The sequence below is a fragment of the Acanthopagrus latus genome, chromosome 16, assembly GCF_904848185.1.
Source record: "Acanthopagrus latus isolate v.2019 chromosome 16, fAcaLat1.1, whole genome shotgun sequence".
Classification (NCBI taxonomy): Eukaryota; Metazoa; Chordata; class Actinopteri; order Spariformes; family Sparidae; genus Acanthopagrus; species Acanthopagrus latus.
The window spans coordinates 5,419,319-5,443,722 of record NC_051054.1 but is presented as its reverse complement, the minus strand read 5'-3'; the positions used below and the strand labels follow the sequence as shown (position 1 = coordinate 5,443,722).

The following is a 24,404-nucleotide window of genomic DNA, read 5'->3' as shown; positions in this document are numbered from 1 at the left end:
CTGTCAATGTACTGTTTAAGTTTGCTGTCAAACTTTACATTTGGGTTGCACTAACACTGAGGTCTTACAATGTTCTGGCTTGCTTCAAGTGTGTTCTGTGCACTACCAATTTAAAGTGGTGCAGAACTGAGTGATGAATTGGTGAGCTGCTCTGTTTTGCAAAAATGTAAATTACAGATTAGTGATTTAAATCATGCACTGCGAAAAATATGTAAAAGTGCAAGTTTTTAAATGAAAGGAATGCCACGATCAAGAATGATATTGGCATGTTGGTGTTGCTCCAGGGCCATCATTGAAACTGACACTGTTTTGTGACATGGTAGAAAAACTGGAAAAATACTCACATGGAAGAAGTTATCCTTTCAAACATGTGTTTAACATTGTGAAAGAGTCTGATTTAACCCAAACCATGATTTCCTTAAACTTATGAAGTATTTCAGTTCCCTAAGCCTAACCAAACAGCAACTGAACACCGAAAAGGAACACAAAATAATAAGAGAAGTTAGTATTTTAGATAATAAATGAACAGTGTAATATAAACCCATTTATTTGTTGCTGCTTTAGAAATGACGAAACAACAACAACACGCTGATATCAGCCACACAATATACTGTGTACAGTAATTGACGCAAGTATTGAAAATAATTACAATTATGTAAAGCCCTGTATTTCCTGTCTGACATTTGATTTGAGTTTCCAAATCTGTCAAATGTAATCAAGTCTATTAGTTTTAGGGAGTCACCACAGAAGCCCCAATTCAACAAACATGATATCTGCTTTGTGATTGAAACATACATAGTCTAGTGTGTTGTTTTTAAATCGAAACCAGGTCCCAAAGTGTGATTTTTGTTCCAGATGCTTTGAACAAAAATAAATCATGTTTGCATTTCAAACTGAGCTGCATCACAATCACCCGAAACGTTCGCTTGCTCAGTGTTTATTCACAAAACCGTCCTGTGATTCACCAGCGATAAACAACCAGTTAACTACATCCACACACTACTGGGAACAATATAAACCTCCCACAAACAAGCTTCATCTGCTGAATCCTGACAGCCTGTAAACCTCCTCCAGTCTTAGTGTAACATGTACTGCTGCTTACTGTAACATGTCTAAGGGCAACACAAATACCAAACCGAAGGAGTAAAAGTCCAAGTTTAACATTGACTTTTGTTATTCGACTGGAAGAGGGGGCTGTGAGTGTATTCATTAGGTATGATTCTCACATAACTTGCTGTCAGCTAGTATCTCCTTTTAATATTCAAAGTGAGTTCTTTTTTTTTTTTTCGAGGAGATATATTTAACCTCTGAATCCCCAGGGGGGCTGTGTATGTACTACGTTTGAACAGTGTGTGTCCTTGAGTCGCTAATAAGGCAGCATGTTCTGTTCAGCTGCTGTGTACAGAGTAGGAAGTGACGCCAAAACTTTCCTCTGTCAGTGGAAGAAGCACCGGCTGTTTGTAGCACACAAAACACTGTCTTTCTTTGGATGATGTATTCTCTAATCATCACACGCCTTGTCAGTTTGCCTTTACGAACGTTTTGCTCCAGAAAATTGCCTTTGAAGTCCAGAGCACCTTTCTCAAAAGACAAATTGCTTGACTTATCTTTTTATTCAAATTTCAGATTGCATCTAGCCACGGAAGAGCAACAGTAGCCAAAGGTAACAACGACTGCCTTGTCATGTCTACTTAAATCATTGTTCTCTGTGCCTGTGACTGTGTGGAAGAACTGACATCACACTTTTACAGTTTTGGTTTTCCAATCTTCTCTGCGACCCGGTAATGCATTTACTTTTTGCGGTATTACCCCATCCCTGACCATGATCACCCCAGCTGTCTGGGGGAGGTATTCTGACTCAGCATTTCTGTGACCTCAAGAAGTCAGACAAAGATGAGGCAGCTTTAGATGGGCACCGCTGAGTTTGAAAAAACTAATACAGTGTAAGAGCCATCATGGGAGTCATTCTCCAGGATCTCTTTATTGGAATACTGAGAAGATGACAATAAATGAAATTTGTAGCTTTGCTTTGTGTCTATCATAACGAGTGTTGGAGGGAGGCGTCTGCGTCGTCTGAATAATTCAGTGAGTCTGTTCGATGCCATTCTAATTAGCTGGCAGTTTGCGATGACAGGAAATGGTCTGAAGTGGGACAAGAGCTCTGCTGGGGTTTAGCGTTTTAAATCCTCTTCCCTTCAAGGATCCTGTTCTCACAGACTGTCCATCATAAAATCCCTGATAGTATGGCTGAGAAAGACTTGCAGGATTTGAGAAACAGTGATTGCATAGAACATCTTTCTGAGCAGTTACAGGTATCAGGTAATTGAGTACCTCTCAGAAGTTGTGATCTAAAAAGAGGGCAGGGTATCTATTCCTTTATCCCCTGTGGATGCCAGTTATGTTTGGGTGCCCAGGGTTAGTAGTTGTAAAGATATGAATAATTGATTAAAGACATCATCTCTTAATAGCTTTCTTTCTTTGCAGGAGATGTGGGAAAGACTTCAGATGACATCAGTTTAACTCTTGTTGAGAGCTGCAGCCATGATCATGGTAAACATGCATATCATTCATATATAAACAAGTCTTTCTTGTGTTACTGGCCATGACATTTCAATGTCCTGAATGTTTATTTTCTGTTTGTCCATTTAGATCTGCTGTCGGACACTAAGATGTACTGCCTTGTACCCAATGACTCCTTCGCCTCCTTGCAGCCGTCAACCTCCTTGTGTCCTTCTGAGCTGTCCAGGGAGCCTGCTGATCTCTGTAACTCTGCTGCTTATCACTTTAGCCTGTCACACTCGTCCTGTGACACTGAAGTGACCACTCATGCATCCATGCAATCTCAGACTTTTAGGAAGGAGCTCCGCTCTCGGGGCCTGCCTCGGACATCTAGCTCGGCTGGTTCTGCTTTCCCTGACCCGTGTCTACCAGACTTTGCTCTGTACCCTCCACCCAGGAGAGGTGGCCTTGACCCTGTGTGTGAGCTGGAGACTGCCAGACCACACAGGCCAGGGCTGTGTGGCAATGGGGCTGAGAGGCTGTACCAGCAGGACCAAGCTGTGCCCTCAACATCGGGGATGGAGTGTTATAGGCACAAAGAACCACGAAAAGTAGCCCGCTCAGCCTCCAGGGAGGCAGGGGAAGGTAGCTCAGGACTGTACCAGGTTGAGGTGGGTGGTGGGGCAAAAGGCTCTAGTGGAGGAGGAAAGTCCCAGGGAGGGGAGCGCAGTGCTGATAGCCTGCGGAGCCTGAGCACCCGCAGCAGTGGTTCCACAGAGAGCTACTGCAGTGGCACAGACAGGGACACCAACAGCACTGTCAGCAGCTTTCACAGTGAACAGACCAGCTCAACACATGTGGAGAGCCTGCTGTCGCTCTCAGGAGATGAGCGTGTACGGGACAGAGGAGATGCTGCATCTGCTCCTGCAGACGGCAGGACTTCGAGCCTCGGCAGTATTAGCTCTCGAGGTCTCAGCAACCTCCCCTCCAGGGAGGCCAATAAAAACCCTCATGCCAATGAGCTGACATCTAAACAACCTGCTGACACACCTTCCTCTGCAACACAAGAGCTAGTAGAACCTGGCAGGTGCCAGGAAGAGCCTGGCGTTAGGACCAGTGCTGATGGCTCAACAGGTGTAGCTGCCACAGAGCAGGAGCAGGTGAAAGATGACATTCAACCAAAGTCAGCCAACAATGTTCAGAGGACTTCCTCCTTGTCAACAGGGCGCAGTGGACGCCGGCGGACCGGCAAGAAAAGGGCAAGCAGCTTTGATGCCAGCCGGCACCGGGACTATGTGTCCTTGCGTGGTATGGCCAAGCCTTGTAGTGCTGTGTTTACTGGGGGTGGAGAGGAGGACTCCAGCGATCAGAGTGAACTTAGCTGTGCCTCAAGTCTCCACTCCACCCACCACCTAAGCACAGACAGCTCATCTAGCACCACCTCCCGCTCCTGCCACTCACCAGAAGGCCGCTACAGGGCCCTGAAAGCCAAGCACACTCCAGCCAATGCAGCCTCCTCCTCCTCCGCAGTTAAAGCTGCATCAGGATCGGAGGCAGGACGGGAGCGAACAGGAGGGAAGCGACGCACCTCCCGCCGTACCCCCAGCACAGGCAGTGCCAAAACACATGCCCGAGTGTTGAGTTTGGACAGTGGTACGGCTGCCTGCCTTAATGATCCCAGCCGCCTAGGAGCTCCAGCTGGGCCCCGGCCCCTCACCACCTCCAAGTCAGACCTGGAAGCCAAAGAAGGGGAAGTCCTGGATGCTGCATCCCTGCTGGGTCGGGCCTCCCAGCTTGAGTCGGTGACCCGCTCAAGAAACAGTCTGCCTAACCAGACAGCTTTCACTGAGCCTCAGGATGCCACTGCTGCTTCCCTGCGGGGTATGTACCACACACAGCGCTCTAACATACTGTACACACAGCATTCTGTCTGGTTTACTGCTTACTACTTAGTGTTTGATGACTACTCCACATGTTTACTCCGCTGTATTGATATTGAAATATATCACAGGACATTTCCTCTATTTTGTGAATTATCAGCAGAACTGCATCACACTGATCCGGTCATAGACAGAATATAGGAACTTATTGTATGCCTGCTTTTGTTATTTTTGCTTGTTTCGCAGATTTTGATTGTTTAATCCATAACTGAATGATGGTAAATGGACTTGAATTTCTATAGTGCTTTTCCAGTCTACTGACCGCACAAAGCGCTTTACAACACACACATTGATGCACTGACGGCTCATCAGGAGCAATTTGGACTTCAGGATCTTTCTCAGGGACACTTCGACATGCAGCTAGGTGGAGCAGGGATTCAAACCAGCGACCTGACAATGTGTTGGATGTGTACTGAACACACTGTAGATGGAAATCATATATCATGCCCACCTAACCAGATAGCTGCTTTCGAGCCTATCAGCAGAAACATGGTGACAGATTTGACACAATTGAGGTTGTTTTGAGTGTAATCCTCCTGACACCAGGCTTGTCTCATTATAGCTTTTGTGTGCGTGTGTGTGTGTCTGCATATGAAATGTTGTCTGCCTCGCCTGGTCAGTGTAACCATGGTGAGTTTCCATGGAGTGACAATTCTGACCCAGGCATAGTGTTCCTTGTGTAGATCACTATTAGCATGACGGCACAGTGTGTGCTTTGTGCTGAGGTTAGACAAACAGCAGCTCTCTTATTAGTGTCATACACACAGAGTCAAATAGACATTCTCTAGCCCACATTCCTCAAACTTGCAGGATAATGTCTTGTATTTTTTACTGCCTTTCTTGGTGCTTGTTCTTTGGCTTCAGTGTGTTGTGGACATTTTTATGACATCGCTGTTGAATGTTTCATGGTTTTCTACAGTGTAAAACTCGTAGGGTAAACAGTATTAGCCCCGGGATGTGCCTGGACATGTCAACTGTTGGCAGGAAAACATTTCATAATTAATGTTTGATTCTCATTCGATTCCCACTGCCTAGATGGCAATGGCACTGTGGGCTCCATAAAGTGCCACTGACAGAGTCTAGCTTAGCATTGGTTGGTTTCAACTTTCTTTTCTATTTTTCTTTGACTCGACTTGAAGTTGTCAGTTTTGTTACTGGTGGCAATTTCTGGACTTTTAAAATGCTTGAATACCACCCCTCAAAGAACGTGGTACGATTAAACTGACAAGTTAAGTCAATGCAGCCAGCGTCACAATGGGCTCCTGGTTAAATCAGAGCAATTAATGCTGTAGTAGCAAAACCCCCTATGTGTAGTGAATAGAGCAAGGCTGTGATTTATTGCTTCTGAATTTAACATTTTATTTTTAAAAGCAAGGATGTGTTATTTCTTCTTTAAAAAGCAATTTTTTTTCTTGTTTTAAGGGAACTCACTCGAGGAAATTTGGAAATTCAGTATTCCTTGTGGCCACAATTGCACCTTTCCAGCAAAGAAGATGAGGCTATCTTAAAATTCTACATACTAATCTCAGAAAATGTCTCACTTCAGATAGATGTTACAGTATTGTTCTAAAACTTTTTGAGGGGATTTTATTGTGACAGTTCCACAACTTAAATTGGAATCAGGGATATTATGGCTCACGTCTTAATCTTTAGACCACCGGTCCGCACCGTTTCAGTGTCGTTCTGTCAGTCATGTCATGGTTGCTCTCATGTAGGGGTCAGATTTTGTATCGGTTGTTGCTTTGTTTTTGAAATGACGCTGAAATCCTGCATAACACATGGGAACTTCACCTCACACACGCGGAAGCACATCCTGTCTGACTGGCCAATGATGTCTCTCACCATGACAGCCCCGGGGAGCGAGGAGACGGTCATATTTCGGCGTGAACGTAGCACGTTTCGTCGGCAGGCTGTTCGGCGGCGACACAACGCAGGGAGTAACCCCACCCCACCCACCTCTCTCATTGGATCTCCTCTCAGGTACGCCGTGCATGGAGCAGGGATTCCTCTGTGTCGTTTTGTTGCCCGGTGTGAGCATGTTGCCGGGTGGCGCTCTTCCCTGTCCCACATCACCACTTTGCGTCTTCTGCAGTGCATGACATCGAGCAAGACATCATCTATCACTGGATGGGTGTCTCCACTCTGCATGTGATGTCTTTCGTCCTCCTTTTCTCAAGACTTCTCTGTTTTCATCCTGTTATCACACAGTCTAATCTTTCAAATTCTACATTTTGAGCATGGATCAAAGAATGGAGTCCTTACAAACTCAAAGGCACAAGGCCACAAGGTCTGACTAATCTACTTGGCTGACACGCCGTCTCCCCCCAGAGCTGCGCATGATTCGTTCAATAATACAGACATCCCGCTGTATCACATTGCTTTGCCCTTTTGAGCGACCTTTCCAAACGGAGAGATGAAGATGATATTGATCATTTAAAAATCAAAGGTTTAGGCTCGTCCCCACAGGAATATACTGTGTTTTTGTTGTTTTTAATTGCGAGAGCCTCTGGATGCTTATTAATAGATTTTTAGTCACCTCACATCTTCAAAACCAATTTTATGAAAAAGATTATAATAGATTGCTGTTTTTTTCTTTAACATACATATTTTTGATTTGATTAATTTATAATGGTGAATGACCATTTTTCCTGTTGTTTCCAGTCGCACATCCTGTCTCACTGGACTGTTAATGTCAAGCCTGGCCGGTCTCCAGTCCCCTTATCAGTCTCTTTCGTAACTTTATGAGGGATCTAACCTTGAAGTCCCCCTTCGGGCAGAGTTGTGTTTTAATCCTTGCTGTTCAAGATGACAGTGACCTGACATGATTGATCACAACCTTACAGAATACTTGAAATGAACTGTCACTCCTGAGGTTGGAGCCTGATTAGAGAGACCACGTCGTAAATGGAAGGCCACAGGTTCTCACGTGGCAGCAGCTTGTGTGTTGCTTCCTGCCAGTTTAGCAAAAACAACTGCACTACTATTTGTATAATAGACATTTAAGCACTATTAGCACTACAAACATAGAAAACTTAGAAGATGAATGTTTATTTGCCACTTGTCTTAAGCTGTGGATATGCATCAGGTTACTCAGTTCCTGAGATCAGTGTAACTCCTCCACTTCTGTTGCACACAGATACGTTTTCCTGAATCTATTTAGCAAGGTCACATTTCGAAATGCTGAGCCTTCAAATTGTTCATCAAGGAAAACAAGTCCACAGCCTGCCAGAGGTCAATAAACTTGCCAAATGCAAAATTGTTCCCTCTTCCAATGATCCCTCCACCTTCACCTATCTCTTCACTCCAAACACTTCTTTGATGTTCTTAGTAGTGCACTGGACTTATTAGGCTTTGTCAGTGTATTATTACTTAAGATATCATTATTCTAAGTAATAATACAAGTAACTCATCTACCAGTAGTTTATTTTTTAGACCCTGTATTTGCTCTCTGTCTCAATTCACCCAATGTAAAGTACTTGATGTAAAACATGTTAAATTTACCTTAACTCCAATCATTAGTTTTCCCCTTCTATATACATATATGATTATTCATTAGCATGCTGCACCCCTAAGGTACAAACACTAAGGGTATTTTTTTTTTTTCCAAATCAAAGGAACGGAAAGCTAATATACTTCTGAACTGCACAGACTTAAATATAGAGCGTTTGGAAGTCTAAAGAAGAAAAGCCGTCCAAACATGTTGTGTACAGGCTTTACACTCAGTGTCTCAAATCTCATCCATAGCTGGTGCCTTTGTGGAGATCTACCTAGGGTGTGCATCTAAATTTGAAACATTAAAAAAAAGTATAAGTTAAAGTAAAGTTGTGCTTTTGGTAGATTTGAGTCTTTTGTCTGTATCTTCTTCTGTGTGTCACAAAAAAATGCCGCCAGTCTGAACACAAGCTGCTTTAAGCAACATGATGATGATTGGATATGAAGGACATTAAACAAATCAGGTGCATTAGCCATAATGTCTTTAACATTTTGTTGGGACACCAAAGTCAACTCCTGGGGATCTCCACGATGACAAACAGCATGTGCATGACTTCGCCTGCAATCCCTCTTTTGTGTAATCACTCGTGTCACCCCCCTCACCCCTGTCATGTTGTAACAGTACCCCTTTGGCCTCCATCACTTCTCATTTCCTCCCCTTCTCCCGTCTACTCCCACAGTCTTCAGGAGGCTCTCAGCCAGGCCTCCCAGCCTTCTACTTCCCAGGTGAAAAGTCAGCCATCCAGAACCCCGTCCCAGGTGACCGTGCTGAGCACAAGCGCCTCCCTGCTGGCCAGGAATGGAAGCACACACCTGGAGGGTTCTCAGGACAAGGCCTCAACCGTGGGCGCTACCAGCTTGCAGGATGATTTCGGTAGGGAGCATGACGAGAGCTGCGATGTTAAGTTAGAGGATTTTCTCATAGACGAGAGTTGGGTAGTGTTTGAGTAGGTGGCTCAACGTGACAGATTTGAAATTTTCATTGTTTTTGGCTGTATTGTTCTGATTTTGTATGCTCTGGTTAGAAGGTAGCTACCGTAGCTTTGAGGGTTTGGAACTGCATGAAGAGAGCTGGTCACAGATATGACTGCTGCAGTCAGTCAGAGCAGAGCACTATTATCCACGGTCGGTGGACTGATGCATTCACTCAAAGCCGAGTTCAATTATCCATGCTCCATTTATCTCTGTCTGTGATATTGTGTCTGTAGCCAATACTTGACCTTACTTGGACGTTACCCTTTGGTCATAGCATTCCCACCTGACTGCTGATAACCCTGAACTTGTTTCACTGAACGGCTGTAAAAAAAATGAAAAAAAAAGAGGTTCTGTAAGAGCTGTTGTATGTGCTCACTCTGAATCACTGGTAAATGGATTACAGCTCCTACTCATAATTTGACCGGGAGCAGATTGCTGGGATGAGAAACTTGGTAGTCTGACTTTGTGTGTGTGTGTATGTGTGTGTATGTGTGTGTGCTTGTATTCTTGGAGCATTACTAATTCTTGTCTATCTGCATACAATTTCACTACTCTCACAGTGTCTGAGTTTATATTCAGCCCTGATGTCAGACATGGGTTTACTGAACACCTCTGCCTGGTTGTATTGAGATTCTTGAGAAAATATTTTCCTTTGTAGTTGTCGGATGATTTCTTCAGCAAAAAATGCATTGCGCAAATTTAACTTGGGTCCATATCAAATATCCTTGGATAAATAAATTTAAAATCCTGACGGAATTCCTGAAAGTTCAGTTTCAGTTACACAGTCATCCTTAGTAATGAAAATAAGGGAGAATGATTCAGGCCTTCCCTGCCAACAGTGTAGTGTTTTGGGACATAAACACCCCTTCAGACAGTTCTTTATATTGCCTTTGTTCATTCACATTGGACAATAATTCAGGGTCATACTGGCCGTGCAATATTTTATCTCTTATTTAGTTTCTGTGTCCAACAATCCAAGACGGTACACCCCATTCCCGCTTATCCTTCTTTTTCACATTTTTGCCAGCGTTTTTCACAACTGAACCGTTATAAACACAGACAACATAAAGAGTTTGGATTGCAATCAAGGTTTCAGTTACCTGAGTTACCATGGCAGTGTTTTATATTCGTCCTGGACTGCCAGAAATAATGCAGCATATTAGGAATTTCAGGAATGTATTTAGGGGGTAAAGGTTTTTAGATTATGTCCCCTCAATTATTCACGTAATCTGTGAGGTGATTTGTGTAGGATATGTTGACATAACTTTCTATCAAGGTTTTTTCACTTGCAATAGTTCTTGCTACATTAAAATCCTGTGATCGTACTCTCACGACAGGACTGATTGCAAAAAAGCTCCTTTGAAGCAGCAGATATACTTTGGGAACAACCTGACTGCTGTTCAAGACGAGCAGGAAATGACTGGTTCGCTTATAGCCTCTTTGGGAGGAGGCACGTTCACTCAGTGACCCATTAGCTCAGATGAACACAGCAATCTTAATTTCCTTCATGTAAACATGTAGTTGATTAAATTATTCCCACAGACAGAATCACTCATTGCTTGTGACTTCCATGGACTGACTTGTTTCTCCCTCTTGTTTTGTGTGTTGTTTGTTTTTTCCAGGGACGCTCACACCCTCCCTGTATGAGGTTCGTGGGTGTGACATTGGTCTGGGCAATTTTGAAAGTGTAACCAGACGAGCCTCCAATAACGTATGGTTAGTGTCAAACTGACAGTTCATCTTATTTGTGTTGTTGGACTTCAGATGATAAAATACACCCTGTGGCTGCTGCAGCAAGCCCATTGTGTTTTCCTCCCCAGCTGTGTCTGCAAAATTGAAAAAAGACGTTCAGTTCCTATATTGTTCTTGACAAGGAACAGATAATTTAATCAATGATACATGCATGCGTGTTGACAAATTGTCCAGTTGTTGGAAAGCTAATATTTCATAAGCTATACATCACTGTTGTTGAAGTAAAGCATGTCAGAAAATAGATAGTAAAGAATAGAAGGATTGTTAGGGGTTGCATATGCTGATAGCTGCTGTTAGCTGAATTAGTCTGCTTGCTAGTTAGCCGAACATTTACTTACATTTTCGGAAATTTTAAATCAGACTTAGATTTTAGGCTAAAGATAGAATAATTAACCCAGTCACAATTATATACATTTAAAAAAACAAATGTACCCCTCTAGACCGTTCACTTCTCTTTGTATCATTACAAGACTTTCTCTTCCTCTGCGCCCTTCTGCTGTGGTGTACCGCAGGGTTACACATAACCTGTTTTTATTTCTCTTTTATTGGCTTCCTGTAGGCTCTGTTTTAAAATCTCTAAATTTGAAACGATCTGTTGATTAAGAGAAAATTAATTTGCAACTATTATAGATAAAAATGTATGTTTCATATTTAATTTTGGTTCAGAGTTTGACTATTAAAGAAATTTTAAAGTGTAGGTCATTCCTATCATTTATGGATTTGGTGACCATAGTGCTTGTTTAAATTACATTTGTTGAACATTTGTTGTTTTTAAGTCCTCTCTGTAAGTTAATAGACTGAACTTTATTTGAGTTTATGTAAATTTACCCCAAAAATAGCTTTTTATCTCTTATCATATTTGATCTAGTAAGAGTTTTTTCAATTTATTTTCATTCTGTGTGCAGTCTGTTCTCCACTGGGTGCATTAAGATGTGTGAGATGACCGAGTTTCTTTCTTTTTTTTGACCAACTTTAGCTTTAAACAGACATATAGTACAGTACAAAAGGAGAGCAAAATTGCCTGTTGGCTATTACGTTTGAGGTCACAAGGAAATGAATCATGATTTAATACAGTAAGTGCAGCAGATGCTTTTGCCTCATCAGTGTACTCATTTTGTCTAATGCCCTGCAGGGACACCGACTCCCACCTCTCCAGTTCTACCTCAGTTCGCTTCTATCCTCATGACCTGGTGAGTATGCAGCCAGCAAGGTGTGTGCGCAGTAGTTAGTGAGTGTGTGTGTGTGTGTGTCAGAGAGAGTTAGAGTTGCATCGAGGGACACACTGGAAAACACTGGACCTACAGAGGCATAAACAAACATTGTCTTTCCTCCTCTGCGTGCCTGTTTTGCATATATCTGCATGTTATTTTTGGCGTTTGTGATTGTCAGTCTGAACAGGTTTCTTGTTGTGTCGGCTGTTGTTCCCTTCTCCTTTTCCTTGTACTTTCTTGTTACCTCAGACATAAAAACTCATTATACCACATAAACTTAAAAATCTACACAGTGTTTTCAAAATTGGATTTCAAAATGCTTTACAACCTGGCACCCACGTACTCATCTGATATATGTTCTATATGAGCAACAAAGGTGGATTTAATCGTCCGTTGCTACCTTGCTAGCTTTTTAACCAAGTATCCAGATGGTTGAGAGTGGGTGGTGCTACAGTCTTTATCCTGTGTAACAGCCAAAACATTCTCAGTGGAATTTAGAGAAAACATTTCATCCTAATACTTTATTTATTCATCCACTTGTGACTGCATTATTTGCTTTTGTTTTGCTATCCTTTCACTGTTTTTTTGAAAAACATTGTGACGTATTTAATCTATTTGATTGACAATCGGACAGATCTCCCTTCATCATATCCGCGCGACACGTCTGCTAACGATGGACCAAGAGCTGCTGGAGCAGCAGGACGGAGATCTGAGCCCGGAGCTTCAGGATGCAGCAATGGGACAGGAGGACTCTGCAGCCACTGCTGCCGCCGGCAAAGCCAAACAGTACTACCGATTGTGGCTTCTGCCTTTCCTCTGGGTCGGCCTGCACTTTGACAGGCTTACCCTGCTGGCATTATTTGACAGGTAAGACAGACCAGAGATCAGCATCAGTTTGTCAAACTTTATTGCCTCTGAATGTGTGAAAACTAATTTCTGGAAGGGTTGAACTCATCAGTGCGATGTCAGATGCTACATTTTTGAGTGTTGTTTACCAACACAAATTCCAATACATGTTACTTGTAATTATAAGGCAGCTATGGTGTATCAGGGCTTTGACCTTACTCTCATTTTTTTTCTTGCACATAAATGGACAGTTACATGTAGTATATCTGACTTTATTTCAGCTGGATCCCAAATGTAGTATTTGCACTAAGAACACTGTTGTATATACAGATTTGAATACTGCCGAGCACAGAATTAACTATTTTTTTTAATCAGGTCAGTCTCACTAAAATTAAGGACAGTCCAAGATGGCTGCGGCACCGTTTCTGACTAATGAAAAGCAAGAGAACCACAAGTCTGAGACCGAAGCATACCATTAGTGTAACCAATTTCTCACAGATGAACTGGTCATACTTAGAAGGCACACATTTATAAAGGTTCCTTAAATGTCACATTTCTCTGTAGGCTGTTAGATGAAACATTTTAATACAATCTCTGAGCTTTGACATGGATAAACAGCAATCTCTTATGGGATTGTTATGGGACCTTCTCTATGTGAATTTTGGACATATTATCTATAAATGAGGAACTGTATCGTGTCATTTATCTTAAGAGAAAGTATGACTAGGATTTGTGTCATTACATTAGTTTGAAGATGTCACAATACAACCTATAGGTCATCTTTTTTGTCCTTTTTTAAAAAGCCGACTATTCTCTGTTGTGTTCCAGGAACCGTGAGGTTTTAGAGAACGTGCTGGCCGTAGTGCTGGCTGTCCTGGTGGCCTTCCTGGGTTCAGTGCTGCTGGTCCACGGCTTCTTCACTGACATCTGGGTCTTTCAGTTCTGCCTCGTCATTGCAAGTTGCCAGTATTCCTTACTGAAGGTGAATACTTGATTTAACAGCAATTATCAAACTTGACCCTAAATGGTAAAACAGAGAAACATGGTTACTTGTTTTTTTCTGGCATGATGAAAAACACATGAAAGCATTTTTCTCAAAAATTGGTTGTGCCCTAAAGGGAACTGAACTATTTGTTTGTCAGAGGTATGTGAAGACATTATTCGTGAAGTCACCTGTTTTCTTTCTTTACTGACAGAGTGTTCAACCAGACTCCTCTTCCCCCCGACATGTAAGTAATTATTGCTCATAAATCATTTTTCGTTCTGACACTTTTGGGGCAATTAAAGTAATCACATTTTGAGGAGTTTTGGGCTTAAAGTTGATGCTAACATTCTGAAGGGTGATCATTAAATTCATGGCCGGCCCACACAGTAAACAGCTAATTTCTCAGGAGTGCAAAATGTAAAAAAAGCATAGCACTTAGACACGGAAAATATAATGGTCTTTGCACTTAAATCTGTATCTGACCTGTAGTTGTTATTCAGTTGTTTTTTGTTTTTTTTTGTTTTTTTTTTTACTGTTTCTGTTTTGGTTCCAGAAAATGATGTTGCTTTTCCCCTGCGAGTCTTGTGCGTTCCTCCCTCCCTTGCGTCAGTAGCCTGCTCTGAAGCGGCGTCTTTTATTAATGCAGCTCCTACTCAGCTGCAGGCACAAGCTTTAAATAGCTGGCCAGAGTTTAGACCACAGCTCAGTCTCTCACTCTTTGTCTGTGTCTCTCCCTCTCTTTCCCTCCTCGTCCCCTTGCGCCTCCCCTTTGCCTTCACCTCAGCTCACCTTCAGGAATTTTCCTTCCCCCTTTTCACAACAATGTTGACACGTTTTGAGCAAACCTGGTCTATTTAATCCAGTCGTTGGTGTGCAGACTGTCAGTACTCCCTTTGGTGGTGGTGGGGGGGGGGGGGAGCAGGGCAGCTCGTAGCCTCTTGGGTTGAAACCTGCAGTGTGAACGCATTCTGTCTCTCTTGTGAAATCGTACACATGATGCTATTTCTGTTTACACCTGTGTCACTGTCCCCGGGGCTCATATGACACTGAGACCGTTGAATGAATTCTTTCTTTAAAGGTAATTCTTGTTTAAAATGATTATACAATTGAGTTGTGCAGTTAATGTTATTTGTTGTGATATGCTTTTATCCACAGTGTATCACGAGGGCACACATTTTTAGAATTGAAGGGCATGGTGGGAATCGACTCTCTAATTTTTGCAGTATCATGCTCCAGAAATAAAACAGAGTCACTTGTAGTCACATAAGGAAAATACATTCAGAAGAAATGTTATTTGATGCTAGGTGTTTGACTCTTTTTTTCCTTCTTTTAATGGGAAGTCCAGCTTCTATAACGAAGCAGTTATTATTAACATACCTTTCTCCCTGCAGGGCCATAATCGTATCATCGCGTACAGCCGGCCTGTCTACTTCTGCCTGTGCTGTGGCCTCATTTGGCTGCTTCACTACGGCAGTCTGAGGACCACTTCATCCCGCTTCACCCTGTACGGAGTCGCACTTACCAGCTCTCTGGTGCTCGCCTCAGCCAGGGACCTTGTCATTGGTGAGTGTGCACCCTGTGGCATTCATATGCGGTAATGATATTCCTAACAACATCCTTTATTTGTGTGGCATTTTACAAAGTGCAGACAAAAAAAAAAATCATAAAAAAAAATAAAATGATCAGGAAAATACAAATACATTTAACCATTATACAGAAAAAATGTCTAATGTGTGTCTGACATGGTCTTGATGAAGAAAAAAGTGACACATTAAAATTATTTAAATGGCACCTACTCCTTCTCCCTCATTAAAAATTCTAGAAGATATGAATATGCAAATATTTTTACTTTCACTGCTGGGCACATGATGTTTTCCTGCTCTACTGGAAAGTTCATTCTCAGTGTATGTGCATAGGAGGCTTCAAGTTATTCCAAATATTCAAGTTATTCCTCCAAATTGTTTGTGATATCATAAATCATGCTCCTGCTTCTTTAAATCAGATTTTAGTTCAGAGAAAATGTACACTTTATATACTGGTTGGACTGGTCTGCCTAAGTGTTTATTTCAGTGCACCCAGTAACGCATTTTGATTTAATTTCTCAACACATAATGTGGAACGTGCACTGCAGCATTTTACATGGTGAAAAAGTAATCAATAGCCCAGTTCAAAATGATGATACAGGGTCAAGATGGCTCATGATTTCTCTCGTTGATGAGCAGGAAATGTAAAAGTGGTGCCGCGCGGACAAACACGGCACATGTGCAAGATATATATAAAACCCCTTCATAGGTTTTAAGATAATCTACAGAAAATATGTTATCAGCTAATATTTGTTCAGAAGCAACTGTCTACACACCGAGTTGGTGTTTGTTAAAAGAATATATGTATAGGCTGCATTTTATTTTAGATTGAATGTAACTCATCAAAAGCGAGGTTAGAGTCAACCTTTCTGTCACTTATGCTGGGTACCAGGACATACTATCATATTTACAACACTGGCTGGAGATTTGTAGTACAACATTTTCTGTAATGGATGAGAAATTACTCCACTTCAAGACTTTAATTGTTTTCCCCACACAAAAGACAAATTGAGCTGCGGTTGCAAGATTAGAATCTCATCTGCCAAAATGGTTGGAAAGTGCAATATCGCTACAAGCCACAATCTCTCCACTAAAAGCAATGTGTCTTCATTGAGAGAGCGTTAAGACGACCTTTCATCAGATTACAATGAACATTAATTGCTGTTAGTTGCCCCGGAGACATGCAGCTGTGCACCAATATGAATCAATAAGCCAATAGCCTGTCAAAGATGCAGAACAACAAACACCAAGTCATTGTTGTCTTCATCGATCTGAAACTTGATACATATGAAAAATCAATCAAAGAAAATCGATGTTTCATTTTGTCCCTTTGTGGTTCTCCCTGCAGTATTCACTCTGTGTTTTCCCATCATCTTCTTTGTGGGGCTGCTGCCGCAAGTCAACACGTTCGTCATGTACCTCTTTGAGCAGCTGGACATCCATGTGTTCGGGGGCAATGGTGAGTGACTCATAGACACGCAGCTTCTCTGCAGGGGTGACTTTGACCTCCACAGAATGAGACAATACACATGCCATATATATATATAATGATATGGCAGGCTTCATCAGAGTGCTGATTAGCATTCTGCCTGGCCTGGTGCCTGTCAGGTTGAGTGGCCACATCGCTGACATCCTCTCTGTGCTCTCTGCAGCCTCCACAAGCCTTCTGTCAGCGCTGTACAGCATCCTGCGCAGCATTGTCACCGTCGCCCTGCTTTATGGCTTCTGCTACGGAGCTCTGAAGGTAAGAGCAAAGCCAACTATGATGCAGTGAAAGTTGCTTGATATCATTCAAATGTAAATTAAAAGTAATCTTGTGACAAAAATACACCATAAAATGAGGCTCTTTACAGCCACGGCTTCACTTTCAGATTACAAAATTAGAATATTTTCAACATTATAGCAACATTAACCTGATTCAAATTCCTGCCGAACTCCTCCAGTACTGCTGCTTCGGGATTAATAAAGTCCTTATCTTATGTCAAGAAACTTACTGCTAAGAAATATTCTAAGCAGAAAATACAATTTTCTTTCTTTTAACTCATGAATGAATGGCTGCTGAGTTGTTTCAGATTGCCACAAACACTGCTTATGGATTTGTGCAATAACCTGGAGCCTCAGTTTAGGTGAAAAACACACTGTTCAAATTCTGTGCCTGCACACCACCAAGAGTTTTGGCCACAGGTTAATTTCAGAAAGAGATAGGAGACAGGTCAGGCATCTAACAGGCCTCTTTGAGCCGTTTGCTTATGAGAGAACTGAAAGCAATACCATTCATGCCCCGCGCACCTGCCCTTATATGGTGTTAAGTGGGCATTACCAATGCCAATTACAAAAAACTATTTATAATGATATTAACTTGGTGTACTGGGCAATGTAGATGCACATCTCTCAGTAAGTAATAACCAGCCAAGTCCTAGTATAAATAGTATTTTCTGTTTAATAATGTATAAAAGTAAATCTGGGGGAGCTCCAGAGCAATGTTGGTTTTATTCCACTATTTTAAGACATAAAGTTTTAGCAATCGTCTGTAGGCTTTTTTTTTTTTTTAACATTATAAAGCCAAAGCAATTTTTCTTGAATTGTGAGGACTTCATTTTTAATTAACTATTTTCTTTCAGCAGCATCCTTTCAAAATGACAAAAAAAGTGACTGAAAAATTACTTAAGTCCTTAATCCAATATAGTTTTGTCTGTATGAACCCTGGATCACACACTTTTAGTTCATCATTTCATGCAGTATTTATGAAGCATTTTTGTCCTTTTTAGTGTCTGAATTCTTTCGAAACTAACAGCGTATCCTGACACATCAGCACAAGAAAGTTCTTCACTCATTGCGGTTTGTGAAAAGACAGAAAATCAAAATATTTAACTCACTAAAAGAATATTGTTTTGTGTCTCAGGAGTCCTGGGAGCCTCATCACATCCCTGTGTTGTTTTCTGTGTTCTGCGGCCTCTTGGTGGCAGTGTCCTACCACCTGAGTCGGCAAAGCAGCGACCCTTCTGTCCTCATGTAAGTTCTCTGCCTTTCCAACAAACCTGAATAGTCCTTGATAGTATTCATAAGATATGAGACCTGGTGACTTCTCAGAAATAGTGACAGCAGAATGTGGTGAAAAACTGATAATCAGAAGGTTTTTCCATTACCTACTGGACCCACATCTGTTAGAAATCCACGTTAATGAATAATCTCTGACTTTTCTACTCACACATATGCTGTGGATTATCTCAGACAGCAATTTTCTAAGCATTTCAAAAATGCCCCGTTCAAATAGTTTCAAGCTGCTTCACACAATGGTGGCAGTGTTAACAGTGAGTCATTATACGTTCCCTCTGAGATAAATCACCCCCAAGAGATTCACGGTATTTGCACCAGCTAATATTTTTCCTCTTTGTGCCTTATAGCTCGCTGATACAGTCCAAGATTTTGCCCAATTTAAAAGACAAGAACCCAGAGGACCCTCTGTCAGAGGTACAAGACCCTCTACCTGACAAGCTCAGGGGCTCGGTGGTGAGTAGACCTTCATCATTTATGTGATTAAAGTCTGGGCTAGAACTAGAATCGGGCACATAGTTACATTTGCATTTACACTTCCTATAAAGAGTTTTTTCCCCCTTTTATTTCTAATCCTACCCCCACTGTGTGTTATTGAATGCACAGAACGAGCGCCTGCAGTCTGACCTGATCGTCTGTGTGGTCATTGCTGTCCTTTACTTCGCCATCCATGTCAGCACAGTGTTTATTGCACTGCAGGTACAGTGAACATTTTGAAGCCATCTCTTTTCATATAAACTTTCTGCTCACATTTTACTGATGTGACACTGCAGATTAAATACAAATGGTTGCATATTTACTATGTTTAATGATTTATGTTTCCATTGTGTCTGTGCCCCTCAGCCTTTCCTCAGTTATGTCCTGTATGCCCTGTTGGGGACGGTGGGGTTGCTCACCCACTACCTGCTGCCTCAATTCCGTAAGCAGCTGCCCTGGTACTGCTTCTCTCACCCTCTGCTCAAAACTAAGGAATACTATCAGTTTGAAGTCAGGGGTAAGTACAGTGGATCATATAGCAATGAAAAACAGCTCCAAATCAAATGTGGTGACACAAGAAATTCTTTGACTGTTCAGCCATGATGATTATGAACACATATAACGTTCTGTGCAGTAGAGACATTGACAGACGACTCTGTTTATCAACTCTGCCGAGTGTCACAATGATGTTAACGTTCTCCAAACTTGTCTCTCTCGTCAGATGCGGCTCATGTGATGTGGTTTGAAAAGCTTCACGTGTGGCTGCTGTTTGTGGAGAAGAACGTCCTGTATCCACTCGTCATCCTTAATGAGCTGAGTGGCAGCGCCAGAGAGCTCGCCAGCCCAAAGAGACTAGACACAGAGTGAGAGTTCTTACTATTTTCCAACATATTTCTATTTTCATGGTTCTCTCATTTTGGAACTCATATAATCTGAAGTGAGGATCATCTTCTTTACCAGCATATTTCAATATCTGATTGTTACAACATGGTTTAATCAAATTATTTAAAAGCTAATTAGATTGTGACTTTTTTTAACTAGCATTGAAAAACAACATATTATTTCAGTCATTTACAATCTGCAGTTAAGTCTATAACCCAAATAATGGGGACTTGCGGTCCAAACTGAAACTGATCTTATTCAAAATGTTTTCCAGGGTCGGCGCTCTGATGATCACAGTGGCCGGCCTGAAGCTGCTTCGCTCCTCCTACAGCAGTCCTACCTACCAGTATGTGACGATCCTCTTCACTGTCCTCTTCTTCACCTTCGACTATCGCCATCTGTCAGAGACGCTGCTGCTCGACCTCTTCCTCATGTCCATCGTCTTCAGCAAGGTGAGAGGAATATACAATGAGTTCTGTTCTGAATCTGCATAAGAGACATCATGCATATATTTACTGTCATCTAAAATGTTTTACTATTCTAAGTTTGATACGAATAATCAGTGCAGGCCTGTTATTTTTGTACAAGTAAGGGCAAAACATTATATTACTTGGTTATGCAATCGAAGGGCTTTGTAGTTAAATGTTTCCTTACTGAGGTGCCATTTCTTTCATTTATTCTTTACAGATGTGGGAGCTGTTCTACAAGCTGCACTTTGTCTACACCTACATCGCCCCCTGGCAGATCACATGGGGCTCAGCCTTCCACGCCTTTGCTCAGCCCTTTGCTGTACCTCGTATCCTTTTACGGCAGTCATTTATCAACACATATACTGTACATTGAGTCACCAGCTTCTTAAGCAGACCTGAATCACACAAGCTAATACTACTGTTTCACGTGTCTTCTCATGGAAATTAGTGTAGGCTGAACTTTATAAACCCTTCTGTGGCTCAGTATTTTCAGTGTATTAAATGTATGGGATTGCACCCAGACAGCAGATGTTACATACAGCAAAGTGCACATGTTTCTCAAATATTCCTTGACCTGAGCCCCTCCAGACTCTGCCATGCTGTTTGTCCAGGCTGTAGTGTCAGCAATCTTCTCCACACCCCTCAACCCTTTCCTGGGCAGTGCCATCTTCATCACCTCTTATGTCCGTCCCGTCAAGTTCTGGGAGAGGGACTACAAGTAGGGAAACATTTTAAGATCCTGTTCCATGTTTAAAACTAATGCTGTCTTTGTGAATATGCTTCTGTAATGTGTTGTTTTAAAACTTATTTTTTTGCAGCACCAAAAGAGTGGATCACTCCAACACTCGGTTGGCCTCTCAGCTGGACAGAAATCCAGGTGAGTGCATCATTGTTTTTTAATTTTATGAAAGGATCTGATAGAAGTGTTTGCACTGTTGCACAAGTTAAAGTTGAAATTCCTCATTTATGTTTGGGAAGCATGGTATCTGTAGCTGACGCCAGAATTTAATTTAGGTAAACTTTGAGAATCTGTGCTCTTCTCCAAGTCATTCTATGTGATTTAAGCTAAAAGAACCGTGTCTATTCCAGTGATGTTAGTGATTTAGCATACGTGTAACTCACCTGATTTCTGCCTTTCCATCTTCAGGCTCTGATGACAACAATTTGAACTCCATCTTCTATGAGCACCTTACCCGCTCCCTGCAGCACAGCCTGTGTGGAGACCTCCTCCTGGGCCGATGGGGTAACTTCAGCACCGGGGATTGTTTCATCCTGGCCTCTGACTACCTAAACGCTCTGGTGCATCTCATCGAGATCGGCAACGGCCTGGTCACCTTCCAGCTCCGAGGGCTGGAGTTCAGAGGTGAGAAAAATACAGACTTGCCACTTTTCAACTTCACTCCCAAAATCATATTTGTACAGATTTGATTAAACTCCATCACCTGTTTTTTCCAAGCAGGTTGAACTAAACCCTCCAAATGATTAACAAACCCCTTGACCTGCCCAGATTTTTATTTGTTACATGAGCATCCCAGCACATAAGCCCAGTCATGTTTTATCTTCCTGTTAAACACACCTGTGTGTGCTTTATCAGCATGACTTCATGCTCTGCCTCACAACAAACACAGTGCATGTGACACATTGTGAACTTCTTACAGAATTGGAGGCAATCCTCAGAGCATGACACTTATTACCAACCTGTCAGCATCTTTTCAACCGTCACTGAGGAAGATACGATCATATAATCTAACTATCTAATCTAATTTTTCTGTGTTAACATTTGACTGAAATCTATGTTGTTTATTCTGACGATAAGAATATGTTGATATTTATCTCCACAGGAACGTACTGCCAGCAGAGGGAAGTGGAGGCCATCACTGAAGGTGTTGAGGAAGACGAGGGCTGCTGTTGCTGCGAGCCGGGTCACCTCCCTCACATCCTGTCCTTTAATGCTGCCTTTGGACAGCGCTGGCTGGCCTGGGAGGTGCTGGTCACCAAATACGTTTTGGAGGGCTACAGCATCACTGATAACAGCGCCGCCTCCATGCTGCAGGTGTTTGACCTACGACGCATTCTGACCACCTACTACGTCAAGGTTAGTTGGATGAAGCTGGACGGTAACCTTTTAAACGCGCTGTAGATTATTTTGCATGATTTAAATGCATCCTCTTTTCCTGGTCCCAGGGTATCATCTACTACGTGATCGCTTCGCCCAAACTGGAAGAGTGGCTAGCTAATGAGACCATGAAAGACGGCCTGCGTGGATGTGGAGAGAGGAACTACGTCGACCTGGATCCTACCTTCAATCCCAACATCGACGAGGACTATGACCACCGACTCGCGGGCATCTCCAGAGACAGTTTCTGTGGAGTCTACCTGGGCTGGATCCAGTACTGCAACTCTCGGAGGGCCAAGGTAATGCTTGATTATTGTTTCCTGAGTGAAAATGGGAACACTTTGGATCAGGCTGTGAATATCAGAAATCTATCTGGCAGTAGAGACAGCGATAGCTAGCTTAGCACTTGATCATCAAAAATCTGTCTCTGCTTTCTTTGTAGCCACTGGACAGTGAGAAAGACTCGGCTCTGGTGCTGCTCTGCTTCGGCCTGTGCGTACTTGGAAGGAGAGCTCTGGGAACGGCAGCTCATCATATGTCCAGGTTATTCAGTAATCTTCATTATAATAAGTCAACCTTTTACAAAGTGCTGACGTAGAGTTCACTTATGTAGGGCAAACAAACAGTGCGTGGTCATGCATACTCATACACTTTTTCTGTCCTCCTTTACTTTTTGCCTTTGCTCTATTTTTGACCTCATGACTCAACTAAAATTCATCAACCTCTTTTCTCCATCACAGCAATCTTGAGTCTTTCCTTTATGGACTTCATGCATTATTCAAGGGAGATTTCCGCATCTCCTCAGTGCGAGACGAGTGGATCTTTGCAGATATGGAGCTGCTCAGGAAGGTTGTGGTGCCTGGAATCCGAATGTCTCTCAAATTACACCAGGTGAGACACACGTTGTTGTCAATCCCACATGATGACTTTCATCTATGGGCCAAATCCTTAACAAAATTTTGCACTTGTTCCTCTAGGACCACTTCACATCCCCAGATGAGTACGATGAGCCGGCGGTCCTTTTCGAAGCCATCTCCACCCACCAGCAGAACCTGGTCATTGCTCACGAGGGCGACCCAGCCTGGAGGAGCGCTGTGCTGTCCAATTCCCCCTCGCTCCTCGCCCTGCGCCACGTCCTCGACGAAGGAACCAATGAGTACAAAATCATTATGCTCAATCGACGATACCTCAGTTTCCGTGTCATCAAGGTGCGAACTGCAACATATTAAAATGAGTCTGTTGATTCCTTAATCGCTACAATGTTAAGTCACTTAACGAGAACTTAACTGTTTTTGCTGCAGGTTAATAAAGAATGTGTTCGAGGCCTTTGGGCAGGGCAGCAGCAGGAGTTGGTGTTCCTGAGGAACAGAAACCCAGAGCGTGGGAGCATCCAGAACGCTAAGCAGGCTCTGCGAAACATGATCAATTCCTCTTGTGACCAGCCCATCGGATATCCCATCTATGTTTCTCCGCTGACCACCTCCTACTGCAACTCACATCCCCAGCTTGGACACATCCTGGGAGGCCCCATCAGCATCGGGAATATACGAAACTTTGTTGTGAGCACATGGCACAGGTTTGTAGCTCTCTGTACTAGTTTCATACTGTCACTGTTAATGTTTTTTTTTCATTCTTCTTCTATTCTATATCTTCTATTTAGTTAAATTTCAATTTTCTTTCTAGGTTACGGAAAGGCTGTGGTGCTGGCTGTAACAGTGGAGGGAACATCGAGGATTCAGATGCAGGAGGGTTGTCCTGTGGCAGTGGGAATGGGACAGGAGGCGAATCTCAGCAGAGCTCGGTGTCGCAGGGTGGGACCTCTTTACCTGCCCCCTCCCACTCATACCAGCCACACACTCTGGGTGAGCAATGCTCCCCGACGCAACCACTAGTACTAGGAATTTTATGTCAGATTAATATTGTTGAGTCCTGTTAAACTAACCGGCACCACCTTTTGAAAATTATCTTGTACTTCTTTGAGTCTTAAGAGATTAGAGTGTACAAATTAACTCTAAGTAAAGGGTTGCTCTGCTTACTTTACTTTTTTTTTCTGCTGAAGGTCTTCTAATTGGTTTTTAAAGTCATTCAATACGCAATAGATGACAGATACAGTTGGATTAAG

The 24,404-nt window shown here is 42.5% G+C and overlaps 1 protein-coding gene across 2 annotated transcripts in view; it reads left to right on the top strand.

Annotated features, from left to right (window-relative positions):
• The window catches only part of pcnx1 (pecanex 1), a 32,941-nt gene that overhangs the window by 5,503 nt on the left and 3,034 nt on the right, over nucleotides 1-24,404 (top strand). Inside the window, exons 4-33 of one of the 2 annotated variants that reach the window (XM_037071229.1) lie at nucleotides 1,627-1,663; nucleotides 2,485-2,550; nucleotides 2,650-4,380; nucleotides 6,290-6,419; nucleotides 8,612-8,805; nucleotides 10,529-10,622; nucleotides 11,791-11,848; nucleotides 12,504-12,736; nucleotides 13,544-13,697; nucleotides 13,912-13,944; nucleotides 15,092-15,263; nucleotides 16,632-16,742; nucleotides 16,936-17,027; nucleotides 18,186-18,295; nucleotides 18,688-18,793; nucleotides 18,944-19,036; nucleotides 19,181-19,331; nucleotides 19,536-19,677; nucleotides 19,971-20,148; nucleotides 20,384-20,492; nucleotides 20,755-20,884; nucleotides 20,985-21,043; nucleotides 21,314-21,529; nucleotides 22,008-22,261; nucleotides 22,351-22,581; nucleotides 22,725-22,825; nucleotides 23,023-23,173; nucleotides 23,260-23,490; nucleotides 23,584-23,858; nucleotides 23,966-24,093. In XM_037071229.1, the coding sequence (XP_036927124.1) occupies nucleotides 1,627-1,663; nucleotides 2,485-2,550; nucleotides 2,650-4,380; nucleotides 6,290-6,419; nucleotides 8,612-8,805; nucleotides 10,529-10,622; nucleotides 11,791-11,848; nucleotides 12,504-12,736; nucleotides 13,544-13,697; nucleotides 13,912-13,944; nucleotides 15,092-15,263; nucleotides 16,632-16,742; nucleotides 16,936-17,027; nucleotides 18,186-18,295; nucleotides 18,688-18,793; nucleotides 18,944-19,036; nucleotides 19,181-19,331; nucleotides 19,536-19,677; nucleotides 19,971-20,148; nucleotides 20,384-20,492; nucleotides 20,755-20,884; nucleotides 20,985-21,043; nucleotides 21,314-21,529; nucleotides 22,008-22,261; nucleotides 22,351-22,581; nucleotides 22,725-22,825; nucleotides 23,023-23,173; nucleotides 23,260-23,490; nucleotides 23,584-23,858; nucleotides 23,966-24,093 (5,770 nt within the window). Of the gene's footprint in view, nucleotides 1-1,626; nucleotides 1,664-2,484; nucleotides 2,551-2,649; nucleotides 4,381-6,289; nucleotides 6,420-8,611; nucleotides 8,806-10,528; nucleotides 10,623-11,790; nucleotides 11,849-12,503; nucleotides 12,737-13,543; nucleotides 13,698-13,911; nucleotides 13,945-15,091; nucleotides 15,264-16,631; nucleotides 16,743-16,935; nucleotides 17,028-18,185; nucleotides 18,296-18,687; nucleotides 18,794-18,943; nucleotides 19,037-19,180; nucleotides 19,332-19,535; nucleotides 19,678-19,970; nucleotides 20,149-20,383; nucleotides 20,493-20,754; nucleotides 20,885-20,984; nucleotides 21,044-21,313; nucleotides 21,530-22,007; nucleotides 22,262-22,350; nucleotides 22,582-22,724; nucleotides 22,826-23,022; nucleotides 23,174-23,259; nucleotides 23,491-23,583; nucleotides 23,859-23,965; nucleotides 24,145-24,404 lie in introns of both variants that reach the window. The other variant, XM_037071228.1, reaches the window with a different exon arrangement.